This window comes from Amblyomma maculatum, chromosome 8, assembly GCF_055883805.1.
Source record: "Amblyomma maculatum isolate TAMU_Amacu chromosome 8, ASM5588380v1, whole genome shotgun sequence".
NCBI lineage: Eukaryota > Metazoa > Arthropoda > Arachnida > Ixodida > Ixodidae > Amblyomma > Amblyomma maculatum.
The window spans coordinates 64,773,797-64,801,570 of NC_139351.1; the positions used below are offsets into that span (position 1 = coordinate 64,773,797).

Sequence of the window (27,774 nt, forward strand, 5' to 3'; positions counted from 1 at the left end):
TGCTCTAGTCATTATTATTTTTCTCTGCAAAGAGACCTCCTTGCAGTTGCATCACCGCAGCAGGAGCCACGCCGCATCGTCCACGCGCCTAGTGGACGGCAACGGCATCCTGGGACTACGGGCGGTTGAACTCCGCAACTACACTCTTTATCGCATGGAGTCGCTCGTATGACGCTCCGCACACTCCGGCCGGGTCGTCCATTTCGACGTGGTACACCGCCAAGCCGAATGTGCGCTTGGGGACGAGCAGATCCATTCTTCGACGGGCCTGAGGTCAAGGAACGGTGCAGTAAATGTGACGAAGGTACATCATTTCTAACGAAGAGAGAACACCAAATGCTAAGCTGACCAACTCATGTTAAAGTACGGAAATGTGCAGGAACGAACAGAAATGCTTCCGAAATAGGCTTGGCTCTGTCTATGGGGTCCAAGGTTTCGTATCTGGCTTTGCTAATGCCGGGCCTCAAACACGAATAAATTGTAATGAGGAATTTTCTTGAGGAAAACATCCCCGAATGCTTTGCTAGTTTCTATGAGAGTCAAATTCCCAATGCTTAAGAGGTGATATACGCATAAAAAAAACGCAACTACGCACTGTGGACAGCATCGGGAATATACGATTTCTTGATGTAGAAGCCGCTCAATTGATCGGCTACAATTCTGTGGCAGAATTGACGTTTTGCGGCCAACAGTTGACAAACAAAATACATGAAGTGTCCGCTTCCCGGCATTCCTGCGATGCATGGAGAGCTTTAAAAAGCCCGCGTAGATGATGACACCGCCTCTTCATTCTAGGTAATTTTAGGAAACCCAGATACGCAGTCGCACTGAAGGAATTTTTTCCAAAGTGCATGCTCAAAGATTTCCTGGCTCACAGATAAGCTCGAAGTTTTGTAATGCTTGTTCGTTTTTGCGCATTACCCATATCACTCTTAGTGACGAGACCTATACTTGGACTGTTTTTGACCCTGTGCGCGCTATACATCAGCTTTGTTGGAGAATAATATGTGTTTCTTCAACATTCTTCTAGACAGTTCATTGCCATTGTTATACTGAGCGTGGCCGAAAGCACCGATGTCTTGCGGCGATAGCAGATCACGAATGTTGCTGTCGTCGCCGAGTTGTTGGGCGTGCGTCAATTAAAAAAATAGCCCTTTCAGTGACCCGTCCGTTTTCTCATCTGCTGTCATTGACATTGTCATCACTAAGTGACAATATTCAATACGGGCCCGTGTCGAAAGAGGTAGTTCATTTCAGGGCATTTGTTTAGGTTAGTTCAAATGTGGGTTTGTAGTATCGCAGGTGCCACTCAAGCTCTCGCTAACTCAACGTTAAAGGCACGAGAGACTTGCTTGTTTCCCAAGCATTGCCAAAACCTATGGTAAATTTCTGACTGAAATAAGAGCTGTCTGACGAAAAACGCATTCGACCACCTACTAACACTCCTAAGAAGATAGAAAACCTAAAATAATTACGAAAGGAAGCCTGCAGCGAACAAGAGGTTATCGCAGGCAATGCCAATATGTCCGGACATTACGTCAGGATGACGGATGACGTCAGTTCTGGTTGTTATACGTGACCGTATTAACGTCGTTGTGATGTCACATTTAAGCATGACGCTACGCCCGGTCATGACTGATTATGTAACCAGGTGATGACGTCACCATCTCGCGGCATCCCGCGGGATTTCACGAAGAACTGTGACACTTCTCGCGGACGGACACTTATGTGCCTATAAAGGCCTTAAAAATAACAAAAATGACAACCTTGCGGTCGAGTCAGCCGGAAGAGTGTGGTTTCAAAATAATGGCATTTGGACGCCGTAAATTTGAGTTCGCGAAACAAAATGATACAGTAATTGTCTTGCACACTTTCTAAGTCCTTTCTTGTCAAGACACGTCATCAGATCATTTCCCTAATAGAGCGGAAGGCGTCTGGCTGGCATTCAGAGTGGCGGACGAGAAAAGAGCGTCCTTCCGGCCTGGCCACCCACCTTGGTTTCCATTTGTGGTTTGTCTTCGTAGAGCACAACCGTACGATTACTCCAGAATACCATTGTGGAAGAAGAGTGCTTCTTGTCCCGGGGATGCCGTTTGTGACTGCACATGATGTCTTGACTGCAATCGCACGTCTAGAACAAAGAAAAGAAACAGGAAGAGGTAAAATATACAGACATTTCATTTTGCCTTCAAACCTCATCCTTTTATCGCGCGAGAAGACGAGTATAATGTGTTTGCAACGTCATCACTATACGGGCACCTTGCACTATATCTTCTTTTGTAGAAGGCCACAGCACCGCGTTAAAAGCGCACGTTGTGCAAGGTAGCGTGAATGCGCGCATTGTTGACAAAATCGCACCATTTCTGTGCATGTAACAAAAAGGTGCATTGAGAAACTGATGGTCCCTTTCTATAGATCGTTTTACCGAGAGCGAGCAGGAGAAAATACTCTCTAACCAGATTCCTTTCGCCGACCCATTGTTGCCAGTACCGCATGGGCTGTGTATTCGCATGCTGCATGAATAGCAGAGTAGCCTTGCACCTCGGTATATTGTCGTTTGAGATACTTTTTAGCTTTTTAGCGTTCATTTTCGTGGCAGTGTCATCGGGACAGCAATGCGTGATCGTAGAATGCACAAACAATCAAAGAAATCGCAAAATGAATGCCGAGCGCATACGCGGGAAGCTTGCAAGAGTGCGGCTGTATATAATATGTTTCTGTTTCACCGCTTTTCAGTCTATCCTGATTTAATTCACCTGTGAACGTTTTATGTAAGCCAGATAGACTTAGTACCAATGAAAGACTTACGAAGGAGGAGGAGGAGGAAACAACTTTATTCAACGCACTATTAAGCGTCAAGAATGTCCTGGGCCAGAGTCACCAAGGCCAACTGGTCCTTCAGCTGCATGGTCAGAGGCTAACCAAGCCCGCCACGTTGGGGGAGGAGGGTGTGGAAAGTGAGGTGACTGTATTGCAACAGGGTAGGAAAACATGCAGTGTTCTAAGTTTGCATAATGTTCAGAACAATTTGGGCATGTGGGGGAATGTCTGATTCGGTATAGAAATGATCGCGCAGGAGTAAGGATTGTATTTAGTTGTGTGCGTCTAAGTATGCGTACTTGCTTGGTAGTGAGGGATTTATCAGGAAGAGGAAGTGTACGAAGAGTTTCCCTAATGTTGTCATAGTGAGTGTTGATTTCTTTTTTGTAGTGAAGAGTAGCGTCCCACGTGGGTGGATAAGGCCAGGGAATCCCAAGAACCCGGTGCTCAAGTTCGCGGGTGAGGCGATGGACTACCTCATTGCCTGGGATTCCAGCATGACCAGGAATCCACCTCAGTGTGACAGTACTGGGACGTAGTTTGGTGAGAGCTCTATGTAGATCATCTTGCAGTTCTTCAGGAATGCGACCCTTGTGAATGGTGTGCATAGCCTGTATTGAATCAGCGTATATTGTATATCCTGAAGGGTTAGGGGTGCTTGTGCGAGGTCTTGAATACTGGCGACTATTTGTAGGGTCTCGAGAGTCGCTGTAGGAGGAGGATCTATGTAAGGACCGAGGGTATGCGTCACTACCTCGCTGAAGCTCTCAATTGAGTAAGCAGCCGCTCCGACGTTAGTTCGTGATGCATCTGTGTAGACGATCGTGGAATCAGTAGGATCAACATCATTGGAAACGCGAGTGGGAGGTCGATAGGTTTGAGTGCAACTTGTTGAAGTATCCAATGTCCTTGTTTGGTGCTTGAAAGACGTGCCATTTGGTGGTCTCGATGTTGCTGTATGAGGTCTCGCAAGGGCAAGAACAGCCCAGTTGAGTATATGCGCTCCGTGGACGTATGTACATGGACGTTAAGGGCAGCCTTAACAATATATGAAGTGCAACCTCAATTTGATGTCTTTGGCGACAGGTTAGAGTAATGTATGGAACTGTATATAGAATTTTGCTCAGTGCTAATGCGTGGACAAGCTGCCTTACTTGACTCTCGCGTAGCCCAGCGTGCTTATTGACAATGCGACGAACTAGATGCGTAAGCTGATTGCAAGCTTTAACGGTTGTAGAAACATTGGCCTGATTAGTTGACTCATGGATATGTAGTCCAAGGATCCGGCAGGACGATACGCGAGGAATGGGGTGACCTGCCATTGTGAGATTGATTAGATGGTTATGCTGTCGTTGATAGCGAGTTTTTGCAATCATCAGCTGTTCCGATATTTCAGGTGCGGGAAGTAGCCCTACTTTGTCAAGATATATTTAGCGACTGCATCGATACCTTGCTGCAAGGTCTCCTCTGCTGCTTCAGGAGACCCAGAAGTTCACCAAAAGGTAAGGTTGTCTGCATAGAATGTATGTTTTAGGTTTGCGATAGACGCTAGAATACGAGATAGGGGAGCCATTCCAAGGTTAAAAAGGGCGGGTGACAGAATAGCACCCTGAAGAGTGCCACTTGTGAGGGGGAAATGATCAGAGACAGAATCGGTGAGACGCAACTTGGTCGTGCGGTCGCGGAGAAATGCAGTGAAGTAGCCGTACATCTTTGGACCACAGTCAGTAGAGGCCAGGATGTTTAAAGAGGATCATGGGCAAGGTTATCAAAGGCCTTACGTACATCAAGGGCCACTATGGATAGGATCAGGGAAGAGGGCGGATGATCAAATTCGTGCATGAGGAGAAAAAAGAGGTTTTGAGTAGACGCACCTTTTCGGAAGCCAATTTGTTGAGAGGGAAATAAATCTGTGGATTCAAGATGAGCCTCGAGCCGACTGAGCACCATCCGTTCCATGGTCTTTCCCAGGCAAGATGTTAGAGAACTTGCGCCGTCGGGTCTGACCTGGCCAGTATAGCCGTGGCCGAAGTGGAGTCGTTAGGCAATTGATTATTGCCAGAAATGTCAATCAAATGTCGAAATAGCTGAGCGAGTTAATGTCGACGTCCAAACGAACTTCACGTCACGCTACCGGAAGACGACGTTTGATTTTAGGTCAGACTGAAAATTACTAATAAATGGTCGAGATCGATCAAAAAGTGTTAATGGCCGTCAATTATTTACAAGAAAATATAAGCAAAAGAGGGCGAGGAGAGCAAGCAAGAGCACAAATGTCAAAAACATAAAAGCCCCGCCGCGGTGGTGGAGTGGTAAGACGCCCGACTACTCTAACGCGCGGCGGCATACTCCTCTACTCTGGGATTGCCCTGCTTTTTCTACTGGACGCTCCGAGATCAATCCCTACCGCCTGAACTACCGTTCCCTTTTAGAAACTGATGCTAACACACAGATGATATTTGCCAAGTATGGCTCCCTTATTGGCCTGGTTAGAGCAATATAATTTAAGTGACGACCAAAACAATGAAGATTCTGTCTACTCCCCTTTACCCCCATCCATGAGCCTTCCCATTCAATAAAGGACATTCAATCAATCAACTGTGCCCGAGTTCCCGGGTTCGAACCCGACCGCGGCGGCTGCGTTTCGGTGGAGGCGAAACGAAGTGGTGTCCGTGTGCTGTGCCATGTCTGCGCATGTTTGAAGATCCCCAGATGGTTGAAATTACTCCGTAACCCTCCCCTAAGGCTCCCCTTTCTCTCGTTCCTCTTTAACTCTCACCTTCCTCCCTTCCCTTACGGAGCGCTTCAGGTGTCCACAGAGCAAGTGTGACATATACTGCGCCTATATTTTCCCTTCCTGTGAACCAATTAATAATAATAATAATAATAATAATAATAATAATAATAATATTATTATTATTATTATTATTATTATTATTATTATTATTATTATTATTATTATTATTATTATTATTATTATTATTATTAACGTCACTTCGACGACGTTGTGATGATGAGCGCAGCCGGTGTCGCCATGGCGCCCCTAGCAATCGTGTACCGCCATCGCGTACCCAAGGAGGCTATAAAAGGATTTCTGGAATGGAGGAGGCGCCCGGATACAGTGAACTAGAATATTCTAGTTCACTGTAGCCCGGAGGCTGAAGCTGTGCGCCGCCATCTTGCCATAGGTAGGAAGTGAGCCGGTTTCGCTTGGCGCGTTCGGTTCCTTAGCTTGATATTAAGCTCATGGATACTTTCCTGTGAGGATGCTGGCATCATGCATTGCATATGAATGTGCAGCAAATAGAGCGAGAAAGGTAGAATGATTATATTCTATCTCTAAGCACACTAATAAAAACTAAGCACCAATAAAAACAATGCGTGCTGTTACTTTGTGCTCGGACAGAGCTCATGCGCGGTTTCATTGACGGGTTCTAAAAAAATTATGCTTATTATTAAAAATTATTATGAAAAGCTTATGGAAGCGAACCTTTGGAAGAGCACACTGGGAACCAAAAGATAGAGACAATTTGCGTCCTGTTTTTTCGCAGCACCTGAAAAAACCGCTATCTACCCCGGGGATCGCCCCGCCGGGGTGGCGCAATGGTTACGGCGCTCGACTACTGTGCCCAGGGAAGCAGGATCGAATCCCGGCCTCGGCAGCTGCGTTTCGTTGGAGGCGAAACGGAATGGCGTCCGTGGTCTGTGCGATTTCAGTGCACGTTAAAGAACCCCAGGTGGTCGAAATTTCCGGAGGCCTCCACTACGGCGTCTCTCATAGCCTGAGTCACTTTGGGACGTTAAACCCCACAAAGCAACCGATCACAGTACTCAATAATTTATGCCGAGAGTGGTGCAGCATGACCAATAAACAACAAAATAATTCGCGCGTTTTCTATTTATTGTTGAGCTGCGCATTCCTTGCTCTGGTCGCTGTTTTAGAATTACTGGGCGAAAGGTGATCTTAAGGGAACAATGAGCAATAGGCTGGAATGTTTTAAGTGTTCTGAGTTAAAATTCCGCTGAAATGCACTGAACTGCGATTCACATGCTTATGCTCAAGCCAAGATAAAAAACGCTATGTACAACTCAGGTGTAAACATTAGCCCATGTGGACTAATGGGGCAAAAAGTATTGTGAATTTTTTGTAGCAGTACAAGTGTTTAGTTCAGCTATCATCTTACTTTACAGCGCACACTAAACGACCGATTATATTTTGGTCATGCTTCATGCGTTTGGAGTTTACATAAGCGATTGCAATGAAACACCAGCTTGCAACTTTTTAATGCACTTGAAAAGAAAGCGACCACCCGTGCTGATCAACCACGTCGTCAACTTGTGCAAGAAGATATAGCGGAACTGGACAAGAACATCGGGATGCACTAGATGATTGAAAAATTGGCAGTGGGTAATGGTTGCAACTCAGTTATACGACCGATAGCAGTCACTTTTGCATAGTTTTGCTGGTCTAATGTTGGCTTTTGGATTATTATCATCGAGATATTTCAAGGATGTGATGATTTAGCATACAATTAAGTTCTATTTTATTTACGATAACATTTTAAGGTTAATTAATTAGTTCTAATCTGCATTTAGTACAGTGCATTTACAGTGCATATAAGCTCTCCAACGATATATGACATGTGGTAGCGTAGACTATTTTTAATCACAATTAACAAATTAACTACGAGTAATTGCGACGCATAGTTAATAAAAATCAATTCTTGATGTAAGCTATCAAATATAAAAATTGTACTGCAATTATACGCTTTTGTTGCTAAAGCTTGACTCGGATATTCACAGTTGACACAACTGAAGGTGACACTCACTAACAGACCTGAAATTTGTGAAAAGCTAAAAAAAAATTATACTTACGCGAAACCTTTGGTTTGGTTTTGTCTGTGGGGTTTAACGTCCCAAAGCAACTCAGGCTATGAGAGACGCCGTCATGGAGGACTGCGGAAATTTCGACCACCTGGGGTTCTTTAACGTGCACCGACATCGCACAGCACATGGGCGCCTTGCTTTTCGCCTTCATTGAAAAGCGGCCGCCGAGGCCGGGATTCGATCCCGCGTTCTTGGGAACAGTAGTCGAGCGCCTTTAATTAAAGAAGGCTTGTTGGCTCAGGTTAAAATCGATGGGCGAAATAGACTCAGAAATAGCACCGAGTGCGCGTTTGTCTCTTTTCAGTCTTCGCGTGCTTTGCGCTGTAATTATCATATGAATTTATTTTTTCGAGACTTTTCCGGTTGAGTGTTCCCCGCATCTTATGTAGTTTAAAAATTCAAGCTGTAAATGCATGACAGTGGCTTACTGTCCCTCTCAGCAAAACATTGCATTGAAAAACCGCGAAAAAAACCCCCGTATACGTTTATAAAAGCTACCAAAAATATTCCTTGCACTAAACAAGTCAACCCTCTATCACCCCCCCCCCCCCCCTAGAGGGTTACTCATAAATCCTCTCCTGATCACAAACGTGAGCGCGGAAAGAGCCTATACGAGTGCGCTATATACTCTTTCTTGCCTATCGCGAGAGGACCGCTGCGCCCTCGACTAGGCTTCACCTTTGCGCGCCTGCGCCCTCGACTAGGCTTCACCTCCGCGCGCCTGCGCCCTCGACTAGGCTTCACCTTTGCGCGCCTGCGCCCTCGACTAGGCTTCACCTCAGCGCGCCTGCGCCCCCGACTAGGCTTCACCTCCGCGCGCCTGCGCCCTCGACTAGGCTTCACCTTTGCGCGCCTGCGCCCCCGACTAGGCTTCACCTCCGCGCGCCTGCGCCCTCGACTAGGCTTCACCTTTGCGCGCCTGCGCCCCCGACTAGGCTTCACCTCCGCGCGCCTGCGCCCTCGACTAGGCTTCACCTTTGCGCGCCTGCGCCCTCGACTAGGCTTCACCTCCGCGCGCCTGCGCCCTCGACTAGGCTTCACCTTTGCGCGCCTGCGCCCCCGACTAGGCTTCACCTCCGCGCGCCTGCGCCCTCGACTAGGCTTCACCTTTGCGCGCCTGCGCCCCCGACTAGGCTTCACCTCCGCGCGCCTGCGCCCTCGACTAGGCTTCACCTTTGCGCGCCTGCGCCCTCGACTAGGCTTCACCTCCGCGCGCCTGCGCCCTCGACTAGGCTTCACCTTTGCGCGCCTGCGCCCTCGACTAGGCTTCACCTCCGCGCGCCTGCGCCCCCGACTAGGCTTCACCTTTGCGCGCCTGCGCCCCCGACTAGGCTTCACTTTCGCGCGCACGTTGGTATAGGCGGCCTCTACTCCAGCAGTTCTATAACCGTGTAGTGCAACGTTACGTCACGTGAGAATCACTGTGCAGCAATGTTTGCGCATGCTCACATGCGGGTGGCCGCAGCGATCTCAAACGTTTTCTCTCCTTAAAGGCGCCGCGCTTACCGCCCGCAGGCTTGCGTTGTTCTTCGGTAATGCGGAAACCTGAAGCCAATGCTTTCCCATGTGTTTGACCGACACCTATAAGTGTGGCGCATTCGTTCAAAGCCAACTGCGTCTACAGGGAGCATGTATACCACGTGCGCCATGCCAAATATAGACGGCGTATGTTCGAGTAGGCCTAGTATAGCCCACAATCGTTTTCTTGATTTAAAGGGTTAATAATGTACATATCACTCTCATAAACAGTAACACTTTAGTATTCGGAACAAACTGTGGCCATCAGAAGGTGAAAAAGACCTGCAGCACTTACAGCCGGATAGTCGATCAACGTAGACTTGTTGGCTAGATCAAGTTTGATGCCAGTGAAGTTTGCGTTCATGCGAAATGCCAGTGCGAACATGGCCAGCGAGATCATCAGGTACCGCCCTCCTTCAGCCGTGATGGTATCCAGTTTGGGCAGGATTGGAGCAGTGTTGTTCTGGAGGTTTGAGGAACGATAGAGACAAATAGGTTTAGCACTTCCTCTCGTGTTAACTTAGGGGCCATAGTTAGAACTTAATCCAGCGGAGAGTTAAATTATATAAATCCCTTGACGTTGGTCATTCACTATTAAACCTTGTGGGCGATTCCTCTGCCCGAGGGATGCGCACGACAAACACACAGTGGGCCGTATGACAAACATCTTTAATCTCACAGGGATCGTCGAAGTCGGTGCTAGGTCGTCGTCCGGGTGGCTGCGGGTAGTTTCCGTGGAAAGCGCCAGGAGCGAAGCAGGAATGAGGAGCCAGGGACCAAGAGAGGGCGAGACGGCGGCGCGTGCCTTCTTTTATAGCCCCCTTGCGCGGGACCGGTTATCCCCGAGCGAGCGGGGAGAGGGAAACGGGCACCGCGCAGGGAGCATTGGGAAGTGGCGCGGCCTTCGAATGCGCGGCGCACCACGAGCCCTACAACCTGTAGCGGTACTTTTCCTGTGTTCGTTCAGAAATGAGCTTCCCGAGGAAAAATGGCTGCCTTATGTACGTATATGGAGAACGCCAGAGCTGAGCAATTGAATAATTGAATAAACCTGAAATGTTGTGGCCTGCACCGCAGAATTTGCGCGCGGTTCAAGCGCCTAAACGTATTTCTCTCTCGCCTGCTGTAGAACGAAGTTTTTAAAAGGCGGTATTCTAGACTTTTGTGGCAAATCTCAGGGTCCTAAACGAGTGAAAACTTCAACTGTATAACAGGATTATCTAGCGATTTAAAATGCAGAATTCGACGGGCAAAAATATAAAAGAGGATATTAACCACATTATACGCCTGCGCATACTGCATGGAAATTTAACAAAACGAGAAACTGTAACGAGATAGACTGAAGAACGAAATAGCAAACAGTCCTTAATGAATGGCCTCCAATCAACAGCGTCGATCTACCCCATGAGGTCATGGTTGATCACCTTGTACTAGTTAGCCACTCGCAATGCCATGTAGTAGGCCTAAATTTGATGCTGGCAAGACATAACAAGTAGATCGAATTCGTTGAGGGTATTTGAAGATCATTTCCAGCTCCGTTCTTGAGTTGCATACGACTGTTTAGCCCGCAAGGAAGTCGAGGTCGGGTGGGGGTGGCGCATTCTATGGCAGACATCTTGTTCCTCCTCACTACCTGATGAAGACAACGAAGTGGTGGCCCTTCTGTGTTCACCAGTAAAAGGGTTGGGGTAAGGGGTAACGTCAAAACCCATCTACGGCCTCGACGAGTCCCAACACTGTCTTAAATGAAATATTTTGCTCCCCTTTCCAGAGAACGCGGTCGTCGTCTCGCCCGAGTTATGAAGTACATATATTCTAAGCCAATATCTTCGAAAGAGAAAGCTACCAAGCATAGCAGCCTATATATTCGTTCTTTATTGTCCGGTCTTTCGCGTTGATTTGCAGAGGTCTTCATCGCTACTTCCAACCTGTCCTCCTCTTCTGCAAAGACGCCGCAGGAGCACTCCGCCGTGTTTTCCGTTCAGCCTCCATACTTTCTAAAAAAGGCGTGTATTGACGCCCAGGTCGGCGTTTGTCTGGTTCTCGCCCAATTAATTCCTGGAGTTTTAGAAAATTTTAAGTTGGTTAGGTAAGAAAGCCACATTACCTATTTTGGATAATAAAGTTCCAGAACGTAATGGTGTGAATAAAACGGTCCTTTTCTTTTCCTGGCCCGAAATCATTCCCCTTAGGAGCTGTCTTGAAATCTACTCCTGCATGAAAGAATATTAATTCAGATCACCCTAAGAGCTGTCGCCTTCCACTGACCTTCGTCCTTAAGCAGTGATGTCTTAAAAAAACAAGCTAAATGAGATGAAGCAACCTATTTGCAAGTTTCTTTGCGCATATACGAAGCAAGATATCTCGTGCTGAGTGTGGCTTTGGCTTCACTCTCTAAGAGGCTTTGGCACAGGACAGCAAGACGGCGCACTCACTAAGTTCAGGAACTTCAAATCAGCAAAGTCGTCGTAGTCGATGTTTGCCGGGGCGGGAAATGTGTCATTGAGGACGTGTGCTCTTTCCTTGTGTGTCTTCAGGATGACTATTGTGATGCCAGGGAAGAGGCTGTGTAAAAATAAAAGCAAAAGAAGTAGCGTTTAGGCAATTATGTGGCGCAAGTTGCTTGACACGACGAACGTGGGCTGGTAAAAGCAAGTATCGAAGTCGTATTTAGCGTGGCAGCGGAGGGTTGGTAATGACCACTTTTCCATTTCGCGAGACCAGGCTGCAGTATGCTCAATGAAGAATTCAGCAAGAGTTCCTTTGCTTCGTTATGGAGGGCCGGTTATTGGGAGCGGAAGTCAAGATACAAGACCAGGCTGCCGCATGCTCTATCAAGAATTTCTGCAGGAGTGCTCCGAGGGGGGGGGGGGGGGGGGGGGTATGCAACGCCGGCCATTGAGGGCGGACGTTTGGATACAAGGGAAGGCTGCAGAAAGCTCAAAGAAGAATTCAGCAAGGGCGATGCTGCGGCGTCATGTAGGGCCGGTCACTGACAGCGGCCGTTAAGATACAAGAACAGGCTGCAGCAGGTTCAATCAAGAATTCAACAGGAGTAATTTTGCTTCGTTGTGGATGGCCGGTCATTGAGGGCGGATGTTAATATACAAGGGCAGCCTGCAGGATAAAGTTAAATTGGTTCCCAGGAAGGGAAAGGCGCAGTAACTGTCACACTTGCTCTGTGGACACCCGAACCGCGCCGTAAGGGAAGGGAGGAAGGTGGGAGTGAAAGTGGATGGAGAGAAAGAGGAGCCGTAGTGGAGGGCTACGGAGTAATTTCGACCACCTGGGGATCTTTAACGTGCGCTGACATCGCACAGCACACGGACGCTCAGTCAAGAATTCTGCAAGAGAGCTCCTAGTGCGTTATGCAGGACAGGTAATTGAAGGCGGATGTGCTGTCTAAGAGTAGCTTGTCGTACTCGTTGCTAAAGGGTAATGGACTGTTCGACTCTCCCCTCTCGCTTCGACCTAAATAAAAAGGCAGAGTTACAAGCGCCTACCATTCAATGAGGTCATAAGTGCCACACGCGCCGACCGATCAGTACCAGGCCCTCACCTACTACTTGTCAGAGTCATTCATACATTGGTCCTCACAACACTGACAAAGTCGGATATTTTGCAGCGGCCTTTAACTCTTCCGCGTAAAAGGACGCACCCTATGACATATAAACCCTATGCGGGTTGTGCAAAATGATATGTAAGCAGGGCACCAGGATGCTTAAAGGATTCAATAATCATTTAAAGTCACACTCTCGCAAAAACCTAATAGAACACTCCCACCCCCTCGAATTTTATTTCAGCTGCTGTAGAGATCTGCGTAAATATTTCGTGTGCTTTAGACCTCTTATAAAGGTATATGATGACACTTCCTCTTGTATTTCATTCTAACCATACACCTGCTTTTCACCAATGCCTTCGGTAGAGCCCCCACAAGAAGAGCTGAGGAACAGTGTCGTTTTCGGAACGCGGCCTACATGCGGGAAGCTGGAGCTATGGGCACAATCACCCCCGAAGCACCGAGTCTTTGTGATTATTTTAGAGAGGCGTGTCATATGTGCTTCATCATCGCTGAGAGCGGCTAAGTTGGGTCTTGCAAGTGATGACGTAATGAAAAGGGCCCGTGCAGATTTCTTCAGTGATAACCAGCCGCATGTTGTTCCTTGTATATGGATTGAATGAAAACATTACATAGGATGCATTAATTCCGAAAGAGAACTTATCTAGTAGGCGCTGATAATATTAGAGCACATGTTTGCAAAATAGGAACCGCAGGAACTGGAAACAGAGAAACCCCTCAAAGAGAATCGTAAAAGGGGAAATCTCGCAGATATAACCGTAGAAGTAGGGGGAGTGTCCTCTTTATCAGGAGACGAAAACATTGATGAAGCTGCGAGGTGTGAATGCCTCTAACCCGAGCGATTGCCAGAGCTTAAAGGCTGACAAAGATAATCAATAAGCTGCTTTCTCTAGCTGTGCATAGTTTCACTGTGACAACTCTGTCGACGCGAGCCACATTTCGATGGAACTGGTACACAGAGACTATTGTGCGCCGGTGTTTCTATCTACTTAGCAGTTTTAGGTCATGGAACTGTATCTGCAATCTCCAAGTTATAGTAGTTCGCTAACACGTATTAACCTTGTATATAATACAAATGCTATGATGGCACATATATGAGAGAAAAAGCTTATAGGCAGGACACGTAATGAAGAGCAGAGAACTATAGTAGCTCAGGGAAACGAGTTAATATATCAACAAGGAAGGCGATAGCTAGGAGAATAGCAAGTGTAGGGGACAGAATGCTCGCAGCTTCAATAGTATGTGGTAGTTCGATGGCCATCTGTAGGAATGAATATACGTGGACGGATGGCGATGATGATTATGATGACTATGGCGGCGATGTTAACGGAGAAGAAACACGCAAACAATGGAGCTATAAGAAAGATCTAACGCTACTCCCTTACCCTAGTGAAAAAACCCTATGAGTCACAATAACCTCATACAAATTCTCATACTAAACTTATACTACTCTCATACAAATCTCATATAATCTCCTACTAAACTCATTCATCATATGAGAAATATATGAGAAATAATTATATTTGTATGAGTTTAGTGTGAGAAATATGTATGGAGGTTATTGTGACTCATATGGTGTTTTTCACTATGGTAAGGCTTAGTTTCGTCGTTTCAAAACGAAACGCTAAAGAAAAACTAAGAAAACACATTTTGATCGCTTGTGCAGAGTGGATATCTGCTGATGTAAAAAAAAAATCGCACAAATATGAGGTAGCCGATTGTTACGCTCCCCGCACGGCACCAACTGAAGAAGAGCGCGCTCACCTGACGGCCTCCAACGCCTTATCCGCCAGTACCTGTGCCGCATCAGTTGTCACACTCATTCCCACGGCGATGTGGTAAGTCGGGACAGAGGCCTTCGGTTTCAACACTTCGTCCGCCACCTGTAAAATGTCTTCTCTTTGGACGAGCTCCAGCGATGGTTCTTCCCACCCTCCTTAGTAGAGAGCAATGTTCTACAGATATGAAACTGCGAGCGTCTATCGCAATTACATGGCATTAGTGCAACTAATGTCTGTGAATGTCTATAGATATCAGAAATTAGTTGTTCCATATTTGCGCAAAGTGTCCCACAACATCAAGACAGTGGCAAACAGGCATGGCGTCCCTGTTGTTTTTTCAGCATCACGTAAGCTTTGCGGGTTATGCCCGATGATCAGCGGTGAGGTAGGTAAACGAAACGGCTGCAATATAAAAACATGCCGAAACGTTTGTGAAGTGTGCCATGGGTGTGGCCTATGAAATCCCGCTGAAGTATGGACGTGCATATGTTGGACAGACAGGCCGCTCCATAAATGAACGCGCAGGGGAGCATGCTAGGTCAATTCGGTCTCGGGAAGGAGCGAACATGGCCGCTCACTGCATCGCATGTAAAGGTTTCAAGCCACGGCTCAGGAGCATTAAGATTCTAGGCAGGAGTAAAGATAAAGTAGCCCGTGAGCTTTTAGAAGTGTACTACATCAAAATCAATGCAGAAGATTGCATTAGTGATACATCCATAATGCTGTATAATGCGGAATAGAACTTCCTGTGCGGCTCTTGTTGACTGCACTCTCCTCCTCCTCCTCCTCCTCCTCCTCCTCCTCCTCCTCCTCCTCCTCCTGTTTAAGGCACGTGTGTACACAGCCTACATAAGGGACATCCGACATGAATAAAACAGTTGATCATTTATTCCCTTCCCGTGCTTGTCTCCTTTGTGTGCACAACTCGTTATTAATAACAATAATGCATTCTATTGACGACATCTCTATTCTTTTCACTGCTCTGCTGCGAGTTTCTAGTTTCTCCAGCATGTGTTGCACTTCTACAATCATCCTATATTCCAACGTGACTCTACGCCATGCAGAACCTTATAACCCGCTGTGTTGTGACAGGCCTTAACTTGTCGAATTTTTATATTCTATCTCCATTCCAATTGTAGCTGGCATCCACATGTGCTGTCATACTTTCCCGATGCAAAATCTTTCACGACAAAAACCACACACATACTACAGTCTGCAAGCTGCAGCTCCGTGTAAGTTGCTTAAGCCTCTTTTAAAGGAAATTTCGATAATTCATTGCTTTGTAGATATCGCACTTGCTTACCAAACATTATTGTTTGGAAAATTTCAGTGTATAATTCCCACTCATGCATAAGCCGCAACGTTTAATAAAGGTTCCCTTATTTTGAAAAACTTTATACCAAATTCTAACATTGTGCTGTACTTCACATTTGCCAAATTTATAATTAATAGTAAACTGCACTAACCCGACAAATTTTGTAAATTAGCATTTTGTTATAGCTCTTTCTGAGACATCGCTGATAGTTAGCCCTTGCATTTTAGTTAGCGAAACAACATAAATTGGCCATTTGTAGGAAAGTATCATTCCCAAATCCCAGATTTCAAACGCAACGGACTAAATAAAAAAATTGCTTAGGAAAGGAAGCTTTCATATCGAATTCCTGCTTAAGGTATTGCGGTAACTCACGCTCAGGTATTCTAAGTCTCCAGTCTTGTAAGTGGTGTCGAAATTTAGGTCGACCTTTTCCAGGTAGAGCATGCCGAAATGTACGAACTTTTCTTTAAAGATCTCCTCCATCGCGCTCTTGAGCTGCGATCGTTGGTTCGCCACGATTCCGCTGATTGACCTGCACAACGACAGAAATTAGAACGATGAAAGCGACCATAGGGGCACTGAAGTGAAATTGCGACATTACGTGAAGTAGTTGAAATTGGGTTCCAAAGGTGCGGTTGTATAACGTTTCGGAGTTCATTCATGCTTTTTTGCACTAATAGAGTATTTTTAAGGTTGTCTATGAGGGGAGAAACTGGCGGGTGCAGGCGGGACGATCGCGTGACATTAGGCGTCTTTCTGCGATCTGCTCCGGCCGCATCGCGGTGGCATTGCTTCGGTTGTCAACGTGGGGAGGTTGGAGCTGGCACATGAAAACATACACTAGATTGACAGTTACAATTTGGAAAGTGTTAGAGACAGCTGTCATTTAGATATCGAAACCATTCCGATCACGAGACCACAGTCGTGGGGCTACAACCTCACCGACTCTACAAGCGACGACAAGTAGACATTCAGATCAGGCGTACGCACCAAGCGAACCGGTTGCAGTTAAAGCTAAGTTCAAGCTGGTAGTCCCTGGTGGGTATTCCTGATAAGTTAATAACAAATTGTTACGGTAAAAGTAAGGAACCAGCTTATTCATTCATCGCTGCAGCCGCTCAGACAGCAACCGCGTGACGAGTTCATTCCGAAACTATAGACAACCTGACTTGACGCGCGTGGCTTTGTTGGCAGTTATTTATGCGCACGCAAGAATAGCGCTAGCTGAACTCGGCAAATGGCGTACATAACGAATATGTTCATTGAGGCCCGATCTGAAACAGGCTCGAGGACGACAAGCATGCAGGACTTACAGCGTAACACTGTTCCAGTCACAAAAAAAAAAAGCATTTTTCTTCACCGCGCAAATTCTATAGAAGCTTTTAGGCTGCTGTTTGCTCGGCTTCCTCGACATATAAATTTCAATTTCAAGCTCGCTTTTCTCATCACGGCAACGCGGTTGCTGTCTGAGCGGCTGGAGCGATGAATGAATAAGCTGGTGCCTTGATTTTGCTCGATTTTAGTTTGGCCGCGCAAGTGTTTTATTAATTTTTCAGAAATACTTACCAGGAACATATTAACTGGTCAGTGAACCGGTTCTAATTCTCTGTAGCATGTCGGTGTGAATCGAATTGAAAAGTGCCTTCTCTGCTCTAAAAAAATCGAGCCTTCGTTCACGCACTACCTGCATTTCCGCTCCACTTTAAGACCGTTTTCTAGTTCAAATTTTTGCAAAAGCAGTTATTGGGCGAGTTGGTGTTTTCGATGATCCATGACTACAGCGCAGAAGACGAGACAGAGATGATGGAGGGAAAGGCTGTGTGGTCTCTCTCCTTATCTTTGTCCCGTCTTTTGTGCTGTAGTTATGGATCGGCCAAATTTACAACTTTGAAGTACATTAGGCTCCAATCCATTTTTATTTGATAGTCTGTAGTCTGTTATAACTGTATTAGTTGCAGGCTATCCTCCACGTTTCTTTTTTCTTTACATTTGTTCCTCAGAAAACCAACACACTAGGTGAAATGCTTTTAAAAGAAGCTTTTAACCTTACATTACGAACTTGATTAAAACATTAGCTATTGTTTTCTTGGTCCCGGCAGTCTTTGAAAGGACTCTCGTGAAATCTCCGTCATTCCCAAGATTATCAGCGACAACTCCCGAACAGTGCCCGCTTACCCAGTTTCCATGGAGGTGCCCATAGTAGTCGACTTGTACGTGTTGGCAGCCTCCTTGAGCACGTCGAAGGCCGTCTTGCCATAGACGGGCATTATCTTTTTCTGTTTAATGTTGTAGTGTACGTTCGTGTAGAAGATGTAGTCACAGACGTCATCCGGAGGTACCATGCTGATGTCCACGCCGGATACGCCGAACGTGCAGAGCAGCTTTACATCTGCGCACGGAACAAGTCGAAGGTGAAGCAGCGAGAGCGAGTGAGCAGAGCAACATAAAAAGGCGAAGAACACAGCGAACGCCGCGGTAAATATCCTCAGTGATTTCAACTGCCTGCCGCTTTCATCTCTTTCTTAAACCCTTCCTTGGTGGTGTAGCCCAAAGTCCATGGATTAAACTGGCGAATTCCAAAGCGAGTCTCGTGCTATGGCGAACTCTGGGAGAGATGACGGGGCAAGGGGAGACGTGGAGGAGACAAAGAAAACACACCCGAGCGTCAAATTTAATCTTCAGTGCATGTCAGTTGGTACGCCGAAGTTATACATGGCAACACGCCACTCGAAAACTGCAAACAAAATCTGTGCCATGTGGATGCCAGGTACGACACGCAAGAGGTGGCAATGCGCATGAGCAGTAATAAAATAAGAACCACCCAAAAGCGAGCCACAACATGTGGTGTAACTCAAACTGTACAAAAATTTTCTAAACAATACGAAAACGAAGAAGGCTATGTAGATAGTAAAAACTCATACAATTAAGAGAATGGCTTGTGGCTCTTTTTCTCTTTGTTTCTTTATTTCTTTATTTCTTTAGGGGGGGGGGGGTGGAGGGAGGGAGCGGTGTTATACACCGCCGATAGCAGAGACATTGGAGAAAAAGAATGCCGAAAAAAAAGGGGGCGTGGGGAAGCGGAGATGCAACGCTCAGTAAATTTTGAAAATTTACGAGGGCGTACTGCCCCCTTCTCCCCGCCCCCCTTCTTGGCTACGCCCCCATGAGCAGGCAAGATTTACAAATCAGAATAGAGAAGCAGTAACGCACGTGCATTTTTCACCTCGATTTATCTGAAAAGCAGTTTCATTGTTATCATTGATAAGAGAATAAGGGCTTGCACGATCCATACCGTTTCTTCTCACATCGAATGCGTTAATAAATTCACTGGCTACCTTGTTCTAACTTCTTTCTAAGATCTTATTCTTCTCAACCTCGCGTCGCAAATGTTTTTTGTCTTTCATAGCAGCCTTTATAAAGGTACGATTGCGATTTCCTGCCATTCCCTAAGTTATTCTTTATTAACAGGCGTCTTAAACTAGCACCACCTGATACAAAGTTATTTGCATATAAAACACTTGTCAGACCAGTACTTGAGTACGCTAATACCGTTTGGTTCCCGTTTACTAAACAGCTCATTAAAACACTGGAGGCAGTACAAAGAAAGGCACTAAGATTTATATACAATAAACAATCCATTACAGACTCACCAACAGAATTACTCAAACGTGCAGAACTACTAACCTTAGAAAACAGAGCCTATCTTGCAAGACTTAAAATCATATACCGGATAATACACAATCAACTAAAACTGCCTATTACAAAGTACATGCCGACGTCCTCGAACAGATTAACCCGTTATAACCTTACGCATACATTAGGCGAATTCTCATTTCATACTGATATTTTCAAATACTCAATTTTTCCAAGGGCAACACGTGAATCGAACAATCTACACACGCGCATTACTAACAGCACGTCCTTAGCTGAGTTTTGTTCCCTTGTTGCAGATGAATTATACCCATTGCAGTAACAATTGCATTCCTTATTTTTATGCTTCCTTGTTCTCTTATTATTTTTACTTGCCTGTTTGTGCCTGATTCAAGTTGTGAATTCATTACTGTCGATTTTCTTCTTTTTTAGTATTTTAAACCTTGATTGTGACAAGGTGGCTCATGAATACTTATAAGAAAAAAGAGAATTAAAAAGAAAGGAATACAAAAAGCAATGCGGACGAAGTTACTAAATAGAAAATTATACCACTCGCGATCCCTTGTACCCATGAGGAAGCGGTAATAATTTAAAGCATGTTGCAGCCCGTGGCTTTTCCGCCCCAAAATAAACTTGCTCGCTTGTGCTATAAAACTGACCATAAGGAGGCAAGGAAAGCCGAATGTCAAAACAAGTATAGAGATCCATTTGTGGAGCGCACTGTCGGCGTTGTTTACTGTGCGGGGAAATGTACACAGGTCAAAAGGCCATGCTGTATTAATGGTAGCCTAGCAGTCAGTAATGACGACGTAAGAAATGGTACACGGGATCTCACTCGCCACAACGATGTAAAGCCCTCGAAGAAAGAAAAGAGTGTGTGTGAAGCGAAGCTGAAGACTTCACACATCAGTTAGGACAAGATAGCACTATATGAACGGAAACGGTAGTGGTATGATAAGTGCTTCATCGTTGACCATTTATAACAATCAAAGCGAAGTTTTAGATAGAATGCGGTAACACACGTGTGTGGATAACATCTCAGCCCCCATATGCGGACCCTTCCCGCGCATGTATGGTTCCTCCTGCCCCTCTTGATTATTTTGCTCTATATTCATTCTCATCCTCTCTGAATATAATTGTTGAAGTTTCACTTGTCCCACCTGTTTGATGTGTCTTGTCGGTTCTAGAGCCAAGTTCTTTTGTGAAAATAAAACGCGACTTTTGAAGCTGGCCTGGTGTTTCGTGATCGGACCCCTTAAAACATTTTCACAGCCACGCATAGCCGAAAAATACATTGTACGACACTTTCCTAAAGTTAGAAGAACATTTCACTTATAAAACAACTGTTTTACAAGGCCACATATACAAAGAAAAGATACCTTGCACTTAATATTTTGAACAACCCCTTATAAAATGTATGACGTTGCTTTTTAAAACACAATACCGGGAATAAAGGACAATTTGCATAGTGCACTTCCTTTGTTATAACGTTTTCATACAATTTTTGTTTTGAAAAGCAGCCAATGCTTAGTTGTGAGTTTCACGCCAGCGGACTATGCACTACCGCACTAAGATTGTGTATAAATGTATTCGCGCGCTTAAAAAAATTTAGTATTGCTGGAAATCAGTGTGCGACGGCACGTACTTGTTCTTTCTGTATTCTTCTGCAATGATTCTGCGATTTCTACGATTCGTTCTTATACTCTTCGTGTTCGGTATTTTTGCATGTTTTAAATATAGTGCAAAATCTCAGGAATCATTCTTTTCCTTAATTTTATTCCGGTGTGTAAGTTGCGGTACTTTTAAATAATAACTGGAGCGCGCTTAGAATACTGTGGTTCATAATTAAATTACCTGCTTTGAAATCGGGTATAAATTTCCGCGTTAGTTGTAAGAACAGCATGTTCAACGTCGCAAGAAGGGCATAATCTTTTTACGCAACCTAATTATTTCCTAATTATTTCAGTATATTTGTATCGCGTAGTAGTCCCGCAGACATTTACGCCATGATTAAATTCGGAGTAGCAAAAAGAAAATATAATTTTCTAGTAGCGATATGACCATAGATATCGTGCAGACATCTAAAGGCGCATGCGTGCCCCACATTCAGGTTATTTGCGCGTTTGAATTGTTTCATAACAACCAGCTTATATCTTCGTGAAACCAGACTCTAAGGAACTGTTGCTCCTGAGTGTAATTCTGAAAAAATTGTCCCCCAAAATTACAATGCGTGTGCACTGTAACATCAGTCAGTCTTTCCCTGCACGCGGCAGCTAGCGGACGCGCGATGTGTGCCAAGCGAACTACTATGTCTCCAAACTCTAAACGAGTGCGCGCCGCAGAGAAAAATAGTCGGTAACGTCAGAAACAATGACCGGCGAGTGGTACTCAACGGACTCCTCAATCAGTTTGGTTTGAGGGGTTTAACGTCCCAATTAGCAACTAAGGCTATGAGAGACGCCGTAGTGGAGGACTCCGGAAATTTCGACCACCTGGGGTTCTTTAACGTGCACTGACATCGCACAGTACACGGGCGCCTTGCTTTTCATCTCCATTGAAAAGTTGCCGCCGAGGCCGGGATTCGATCCCGCAACTTTGGGAACAGTAGTCGAGCGCCGTAACCACTGCGCCACCCCGGCGGGACTCCTCAGTCGCATTTCTTGTGTCGTTATGTACTACACAAGACAGCAACGCAGCTATCGAGTTCTCTCCAGCCGTGCTGTATTTGACGTCCTCGTTCTCTATTCCGCGTGCGCGCGTGTGGAACACTTCGTCTTTGTCGCATTTCTGCCGCACTTAAAGACAAAGAAACGATGCCGGCGAAGTTTTAAAGATCAACTAATTATTATAGTCTTTAAACCTTGCGGAAAGTTTCTCTCAGCAGTTCCGAAGGGCGCAACAAGACGAGTAGAAGTTGCTGCTGTTGAGGCGCACGTAGGTTTAGGTTCTGTAATGGGCGAAAGCGGCAGTGAGGAAGTGCCTGCCTTACATAAATGGTTTTGCGGTTATGCGAGGTTGGACTTATGTCTGCGCTTATGGTACGTGAACTGGTTGACACTATTGTACAGTCAGCGAAGAGAGCCGCCGGAGCTAAGGACGGAGGCTGGCGCTAAATGATTTCTTGGCCAACAACGGAAAATGCGGACGTCATTCTGAATTTCACTTCCTCGCTCTCTATGTTGCGTGCGTGCGTGGAACAATTCGTCTTAGTCATAGAACATTCTTAAGGATCCAAATGTGCACCCTAAACGTTCCTTTATAAACTTGTGGAGGTGTACTCTTTCGAACCACGTCATTTACCCAATAAAAATAATTGGATCTGTGTTAGTCGTGGCGGTACTCACCCTCTTATTATGAAATACAATGCTAATGAGTCGACACCTACTTTTGGTTTGGTTTGTGGGGTTTAACGTCCCAAAGCGACTCAGGCTATGAGAGACGCCGTAGTGGAGGACTCCGGAAATTTCGACCACCTGGGGTTCTTTAACGTGCACTGGCGCCTTGATTTTCGCCTCCATCGAAAAGCAGCCGCCGAGGCCGGCATTCGATCCCGCGTCCTTGGGAACAGTAGTCGAGCGCCGTAACCACTGCGCCACCCCAGCGGGGTGTCAGATGACACCTACTATTAGGAGGAGGAGTCGGAGACGTAGGAGCCTGAACCAGAGTAGCCGGCGTTGCAGCAGCACCTGTCGCTTCATGAGATAAAAAACCATCAGCAGTATCACCACCGAATCGCCGCAAGTTATCAAGTGCGTTTTCAGTGAGTAAGCATAAAAACAGAGGTATAGTCAGAAACACAATGAAATCTGTTGGGAACTTTGTGGTTCGTGGCATAATCATGCCTTTTCACTGTTGTGGTCCGCACCTATGGCTTGCACCGCAGAGATTCGCTGCGTCATATTTACAAAAAAAAAAAAAAAAAAAAAAAGAGCTCACAATGTAAGCTAGGTAGGTACGTCGGACAACAGGACTATGAACAGCGTCCATGATACTCGACGTTCGCTCGGTACATTCTCTCCGAAACTGCATAAGTGTCTTCGATGCAAATTAACTGTTCGCAACATGACCTCTGTGCCTTCCTTGTTAGGCTGTGGACGATTTGCGGAGACTTAATTGAAAAAAAAAAAAACAAAAAAAAAAAAACCTGTCGATAATCAGCTGAATGCGAAATTCCCCACGTCATTGCAGTAACTTTTTACAGTAATATATTAGGATATCCAAACTACTTACTTTCTGCTTTGGAGTGATCTGTCTGAGTATCTGTTGAAAATGTATCCATGCTCGCCGTAGGTGTCTCCGCCCCCGTCTGTGCGGCTTCATTAGAGAGAGTGAGAGAGAAAAAACAAACAATAACGTTGGAAGCAAAACGCCGCCACGCAAAGTTCAGCCTCCAAAACACATCAGTAGGTAGCCATCATCATCATCAGCCCGACTATATCCACTCAATGGCGAAGTGTTCTCCCATATTCCTCCAATTAACAGGGTCCTGTGCTAGCTGCATCCACTTAGACCCAGCAAACGTCTTTAACTCATCCACCCATCTAATTTTATGCCACCCCTACTATGCTTTCCTTCCCTTGGAATCGAATAGGGTACCCTAAACGACCATCGGTTATTCCTTCCTCGCGCTACATGCTCTGCCCATGCCCATTACTTCTTCATCTCCACTAGAATGTCATTAATTAGTGTTGTTTCGTAGACCCACTCTGCGCGCTTACTATCTCTTAACTTTACACCTACCATTTTCTGTTTCATAGCTTCCTGCCTTAAGTATACAATCATTTTCGTTAGTCTCCACGTTTCAGCCCCATAGGTGAGTACAGGTAAGATGCAACCGTCGTATACTTTCCTCTTGAGCGATATACCGGTAAGCTGCAATCATAATATACGAATACTTGCCAAATGCGTTCCATCCCAAGCTCATTTTTCTAGTTATTTCCCTTTTATTGTCTGGATCTGCGGTTACTACCTGTCCTAAGTAGGCATATTCGCCTACCCCTTCAGGTGCCTCGCTACACATTGTGAACTGCTGTTCATTCCCGAGGCTGTTGAACATTAACTTAGCCTTCTGCATATTGATTTTCCTGCCTACCTTCCTGCTATTTTTGTCTAGGTCATCAATCATTATTTGCAGTTCATCCCCCGAGTTGCCTAGCAAGGAAATGTCGTCAGCGAATCACACATTACTGAGGTATTCTCCATCTTCCCTTATCCCTAACTTCTCCCATTTTAAGTCTCTAAATACTTGCTTTGAGCAAGCTCTAAATAGCACTCGGGAGATCTTGTTTCCTTGCCTAACACTTTTCTTTATAGTAATTTTATCACTTTATTTGTGCAGAAATATGGTTGTGGTGTAGCCGTTATAGATATCTTCCAGTAGTTTCCCATATAGCTCACCTACACCCTAATCTCGCAATGCCTGCATGACCGCTGAGCCTTCGACCGAGTCAAATCCTTTATCGTAGTAAATGAATGCTATGTATGGGGCTGGTTATATTCTGAGCACTAGAAAGTCATTAAGTGGAAGCAACATCTTCCCAATCACGCTGACGTAAATTATCTACCTATCATATTCAATCAATGTTTGTACTCCCACCCCTTATGTAATACCCTCAATGTGGGGTCTTTAAGGTCATAAAGTGAAGTGAAGTGAAGAATAGTTTCCGTGTCCTGCTAAATTGCATAACTGTGTGAATCATGTTTCCAATACGGAAGTTGAGTCCAACATGGTAGCGAAAATTTGAAACAGGTGTCAGTTATACATAAGCGTTTTACAAAAGTTTCCAAACAGGTTTGTGTTTTGAATACGCTGTACAGTGATTTAATGCCTGCTGAACCTGAGGGTTCGACCAGTTAGTCGTTCTTGCTTGGTCCTATGTTCCGCGCATGGAAGAAAATATAGGAATATTTATCGCCTTTGTGCTTTTGATCGCGCAAGGCGAATATTGAATGAGCACTTCTCTGATTTGTTTTCGTGGAGCAGAGGTAAAACGCCCGACTACTGTGCCGGAGTACCCGGGTTCGATCCCGACCTCGGCGGCTGCGTTTCGATGGAGGCGAAACGAAGAGGCGTCTGTGTGCTGTGCGATGTCAGCGCACGTTAAAATTCCCCAGGTGGACGAATTATTACGTAGCCCTTCATTACGGTTCCTCTTTCTCTCTATCCACTTTCATTCCCACCTTCCTCCCTTTTCTTCCGACTACTGTGCCGGAGTACCCGGGTTCGATCCCGACCTCGGCGGCTGCGTTTCGATGGAGGCGAAACGAAGAGGCGTCCGTGTGCTGTGCGATGTCAGCGCACGTTCCCCAGGTGGTCGAAATTACTCCGTAGCCCTCCACTACGGCTCCTCTTTCTCTTTTCACTTTCACTCCCACCTTCCTCCCTTTTCTTACGGCGCGGTCAAGGTGTCCACAGAAAACACAAGTGAGGCAGTTACCGCGGCGCCTTTCCCTTCCTATAAATCAATCAATCCATTTTCTTACGGCGCGGTTCAGGTGCCCTCAGAAACAAGTGTGACAGATACTGCGCCTTTCCCTTCCTATAAATCAATCAATCCATTTTCTTACGGCGCGGTTCAGGTGCCCTCGGAAACAAGTGTGAAAGATACTGCGCCTTCCCCTTCCTATAAATCAATCAATCCATTTTCTTACGGCGCGGTTCAGGTGCCCTCAGAAACAAGTGTGACAGATACTGCGCCTTTTCCTTCCTATAAATCACTCAATCCATTTTCTTACGGCGCGGTTCAGGTGCCCTCAGAAACAAGTGTGACAGATACTGCGCCTTTCCCTTCCTATAACTCAATCAATCCATTTTCTTACGGCGCGGTTCAGGTGCCCTCAGAAACGTGTGACAGATACTGCGCCTTTCCCTTCCTTTGAACCAATTATTATTATTTTTATATGAATTATCGACACTACGCAATTTGTATGTTACTCCTCCTAGTTCGTTCGTCTTTAGGCTGCATTTTAGGAGCTATATATAAGCGAAAATTGCCTTCAAATTATATAGTGTCGGAAAACTACATATTGATTTGAGCCGTAGAATTTCGTTGATTAAATCAGGATAGACGTGGACTTAGTGTTGGCGTTGCGGTCTTTGAGGTAGTGAAGTATCTTATGAATATGTACTGATAAATACATATTTGGTTTTGAGTACAATAATTAGAAATTATGTAAAAAATGAATTGTTGCGCATGTTGATCTAGTGTATTACACTCAGATAGGAATGGATACGTGTGCAGGCAGGATAAAGCCTTTTACTATTATAACAGGTGATGCATAAACATCTCAGCAGGTCTTTTATCGAAGATCGCCTTGTACGCTCGTTGGCCGTACGTAGTGATAAAACTTTTTGCCTGGGGCTTTCAATATGCGCAAACTAGCATTATAAACCCTCGAGGCCTCATTGCAATAATGAGATATTTAAAAAGAAGGAAAATGGTAAAAACAATAACATGAGATGATACTGTCATTAAACGAAATGACATCGCGCCTTCCTTAATTGCATGAGTATGAAATGATACTGTCATTAAACGAAATGACATCGCGCCTTCCTTAATTTCACGAGTATGTTCATAGAAGAAAACAGGGACCTGTCAGCGATTTTGTCAGCATCACAGTCATTTTTTCGCCTGCGCAAATAAAGAAAGATATCTTCCAGTGTGTGCGGCAGAGAATTATGCTGTTACAATGTAGCTTTCGGTCACCGTTGATTTCGCCCTTCAATGTCCATTTTTATATTTCCGTGCCTTCTTACCTGTCGTCGGACGAGCCGGCGAAGGAAAGGCCGGACTCGGCGGAGAACCTGGAGAGGAATCAGAGCCGAGGCCTGCACCGTTGCCACCGTTGCCACCGTTACCGCCACTTCCTTCTTCGGTTGGGTCCCCTGAAAGTGAAGCAGAACACAATATGGACGTGGCTTATTAGACTACCTTTGCAATGCGTCACCCACGCGAAATAAGAGTACGAAGTGAAATAAAGTTCATTAATGATGTCGCAAAAAAGAAAATATTGAGAAGAATTATGAACTTCCATTATTTCGTCACTGTGGACTTCTACATAATTAAAAATAATTTGGTATACTTGTAGAAATGTAATGCTGAACTGAAATAAAACTGCTCTGAGACAGGCGCAGAATAAAAAAAGAAAACACGCAGAAAACGAGGTAGTAGCACCAGGCAATGCAGCTGTGCACCAGCTGAAATTTTGGGCTGCTGTGCCGT

The 27,774-nt window shown here is 45.5% G+C and overlaps 1 protein-coding gene across 1 annotated transcript; it reads right to left on the minus strand.

Moving 5' to 3' along the window:
- Positions 1–27,774, minus strand: LOC146181308 (uncharacterized). The gene is made up of 10 exons (XM_084576370.1): positions 27,727–27,774; positions 27,309–27,437; positions 23,783–23,866; positions 18,077–18,290; positions 16,274–16,433; positions 14,570–14,688; positions 11,661–11,790; positions 9,521–9,688; positions 1,994–2,131; positions 1–268 (listed from the first exon to the last, which is right to left on the minus strand). Exons 3-10 carry the CDS (start codon positions 23,829–23,831, stop codon positions 116–118), a joined length of 1,131 nt encoding a protein of 376 aa, XP_084432496.1. The 5' UTR covers positions 23,832–23,866; positions 27,309–27,437; positions 27,727–27,774; the 3' UTR covers positions 1–115.

Excerpts from the sequence above, each read along its gene's own strand:
- LOC146181308 (XM_084576370.1), bottom strand. The coding sequence starts at position 23,831 with ATGGATACATTTTCAACAGATACTCAGACAGATCACTCCAAAGCAGAA. Across the intron at positions 14,689-16,273 it reads GAGACTTAGAATACCTGAGC|GTGGCGGACGAAGTGTTGAA; the intron begins GTGAGTTACCGC and ends GACATTTTACAG. Across the intron at positions 11,791-14,569 it reads AAGGCGTTGGAGGCCGTCAG|CCTCTTCCCTGGCATCACAA; the intron begins GTGAGCGCGCTC and ends ATTTTTACACAG.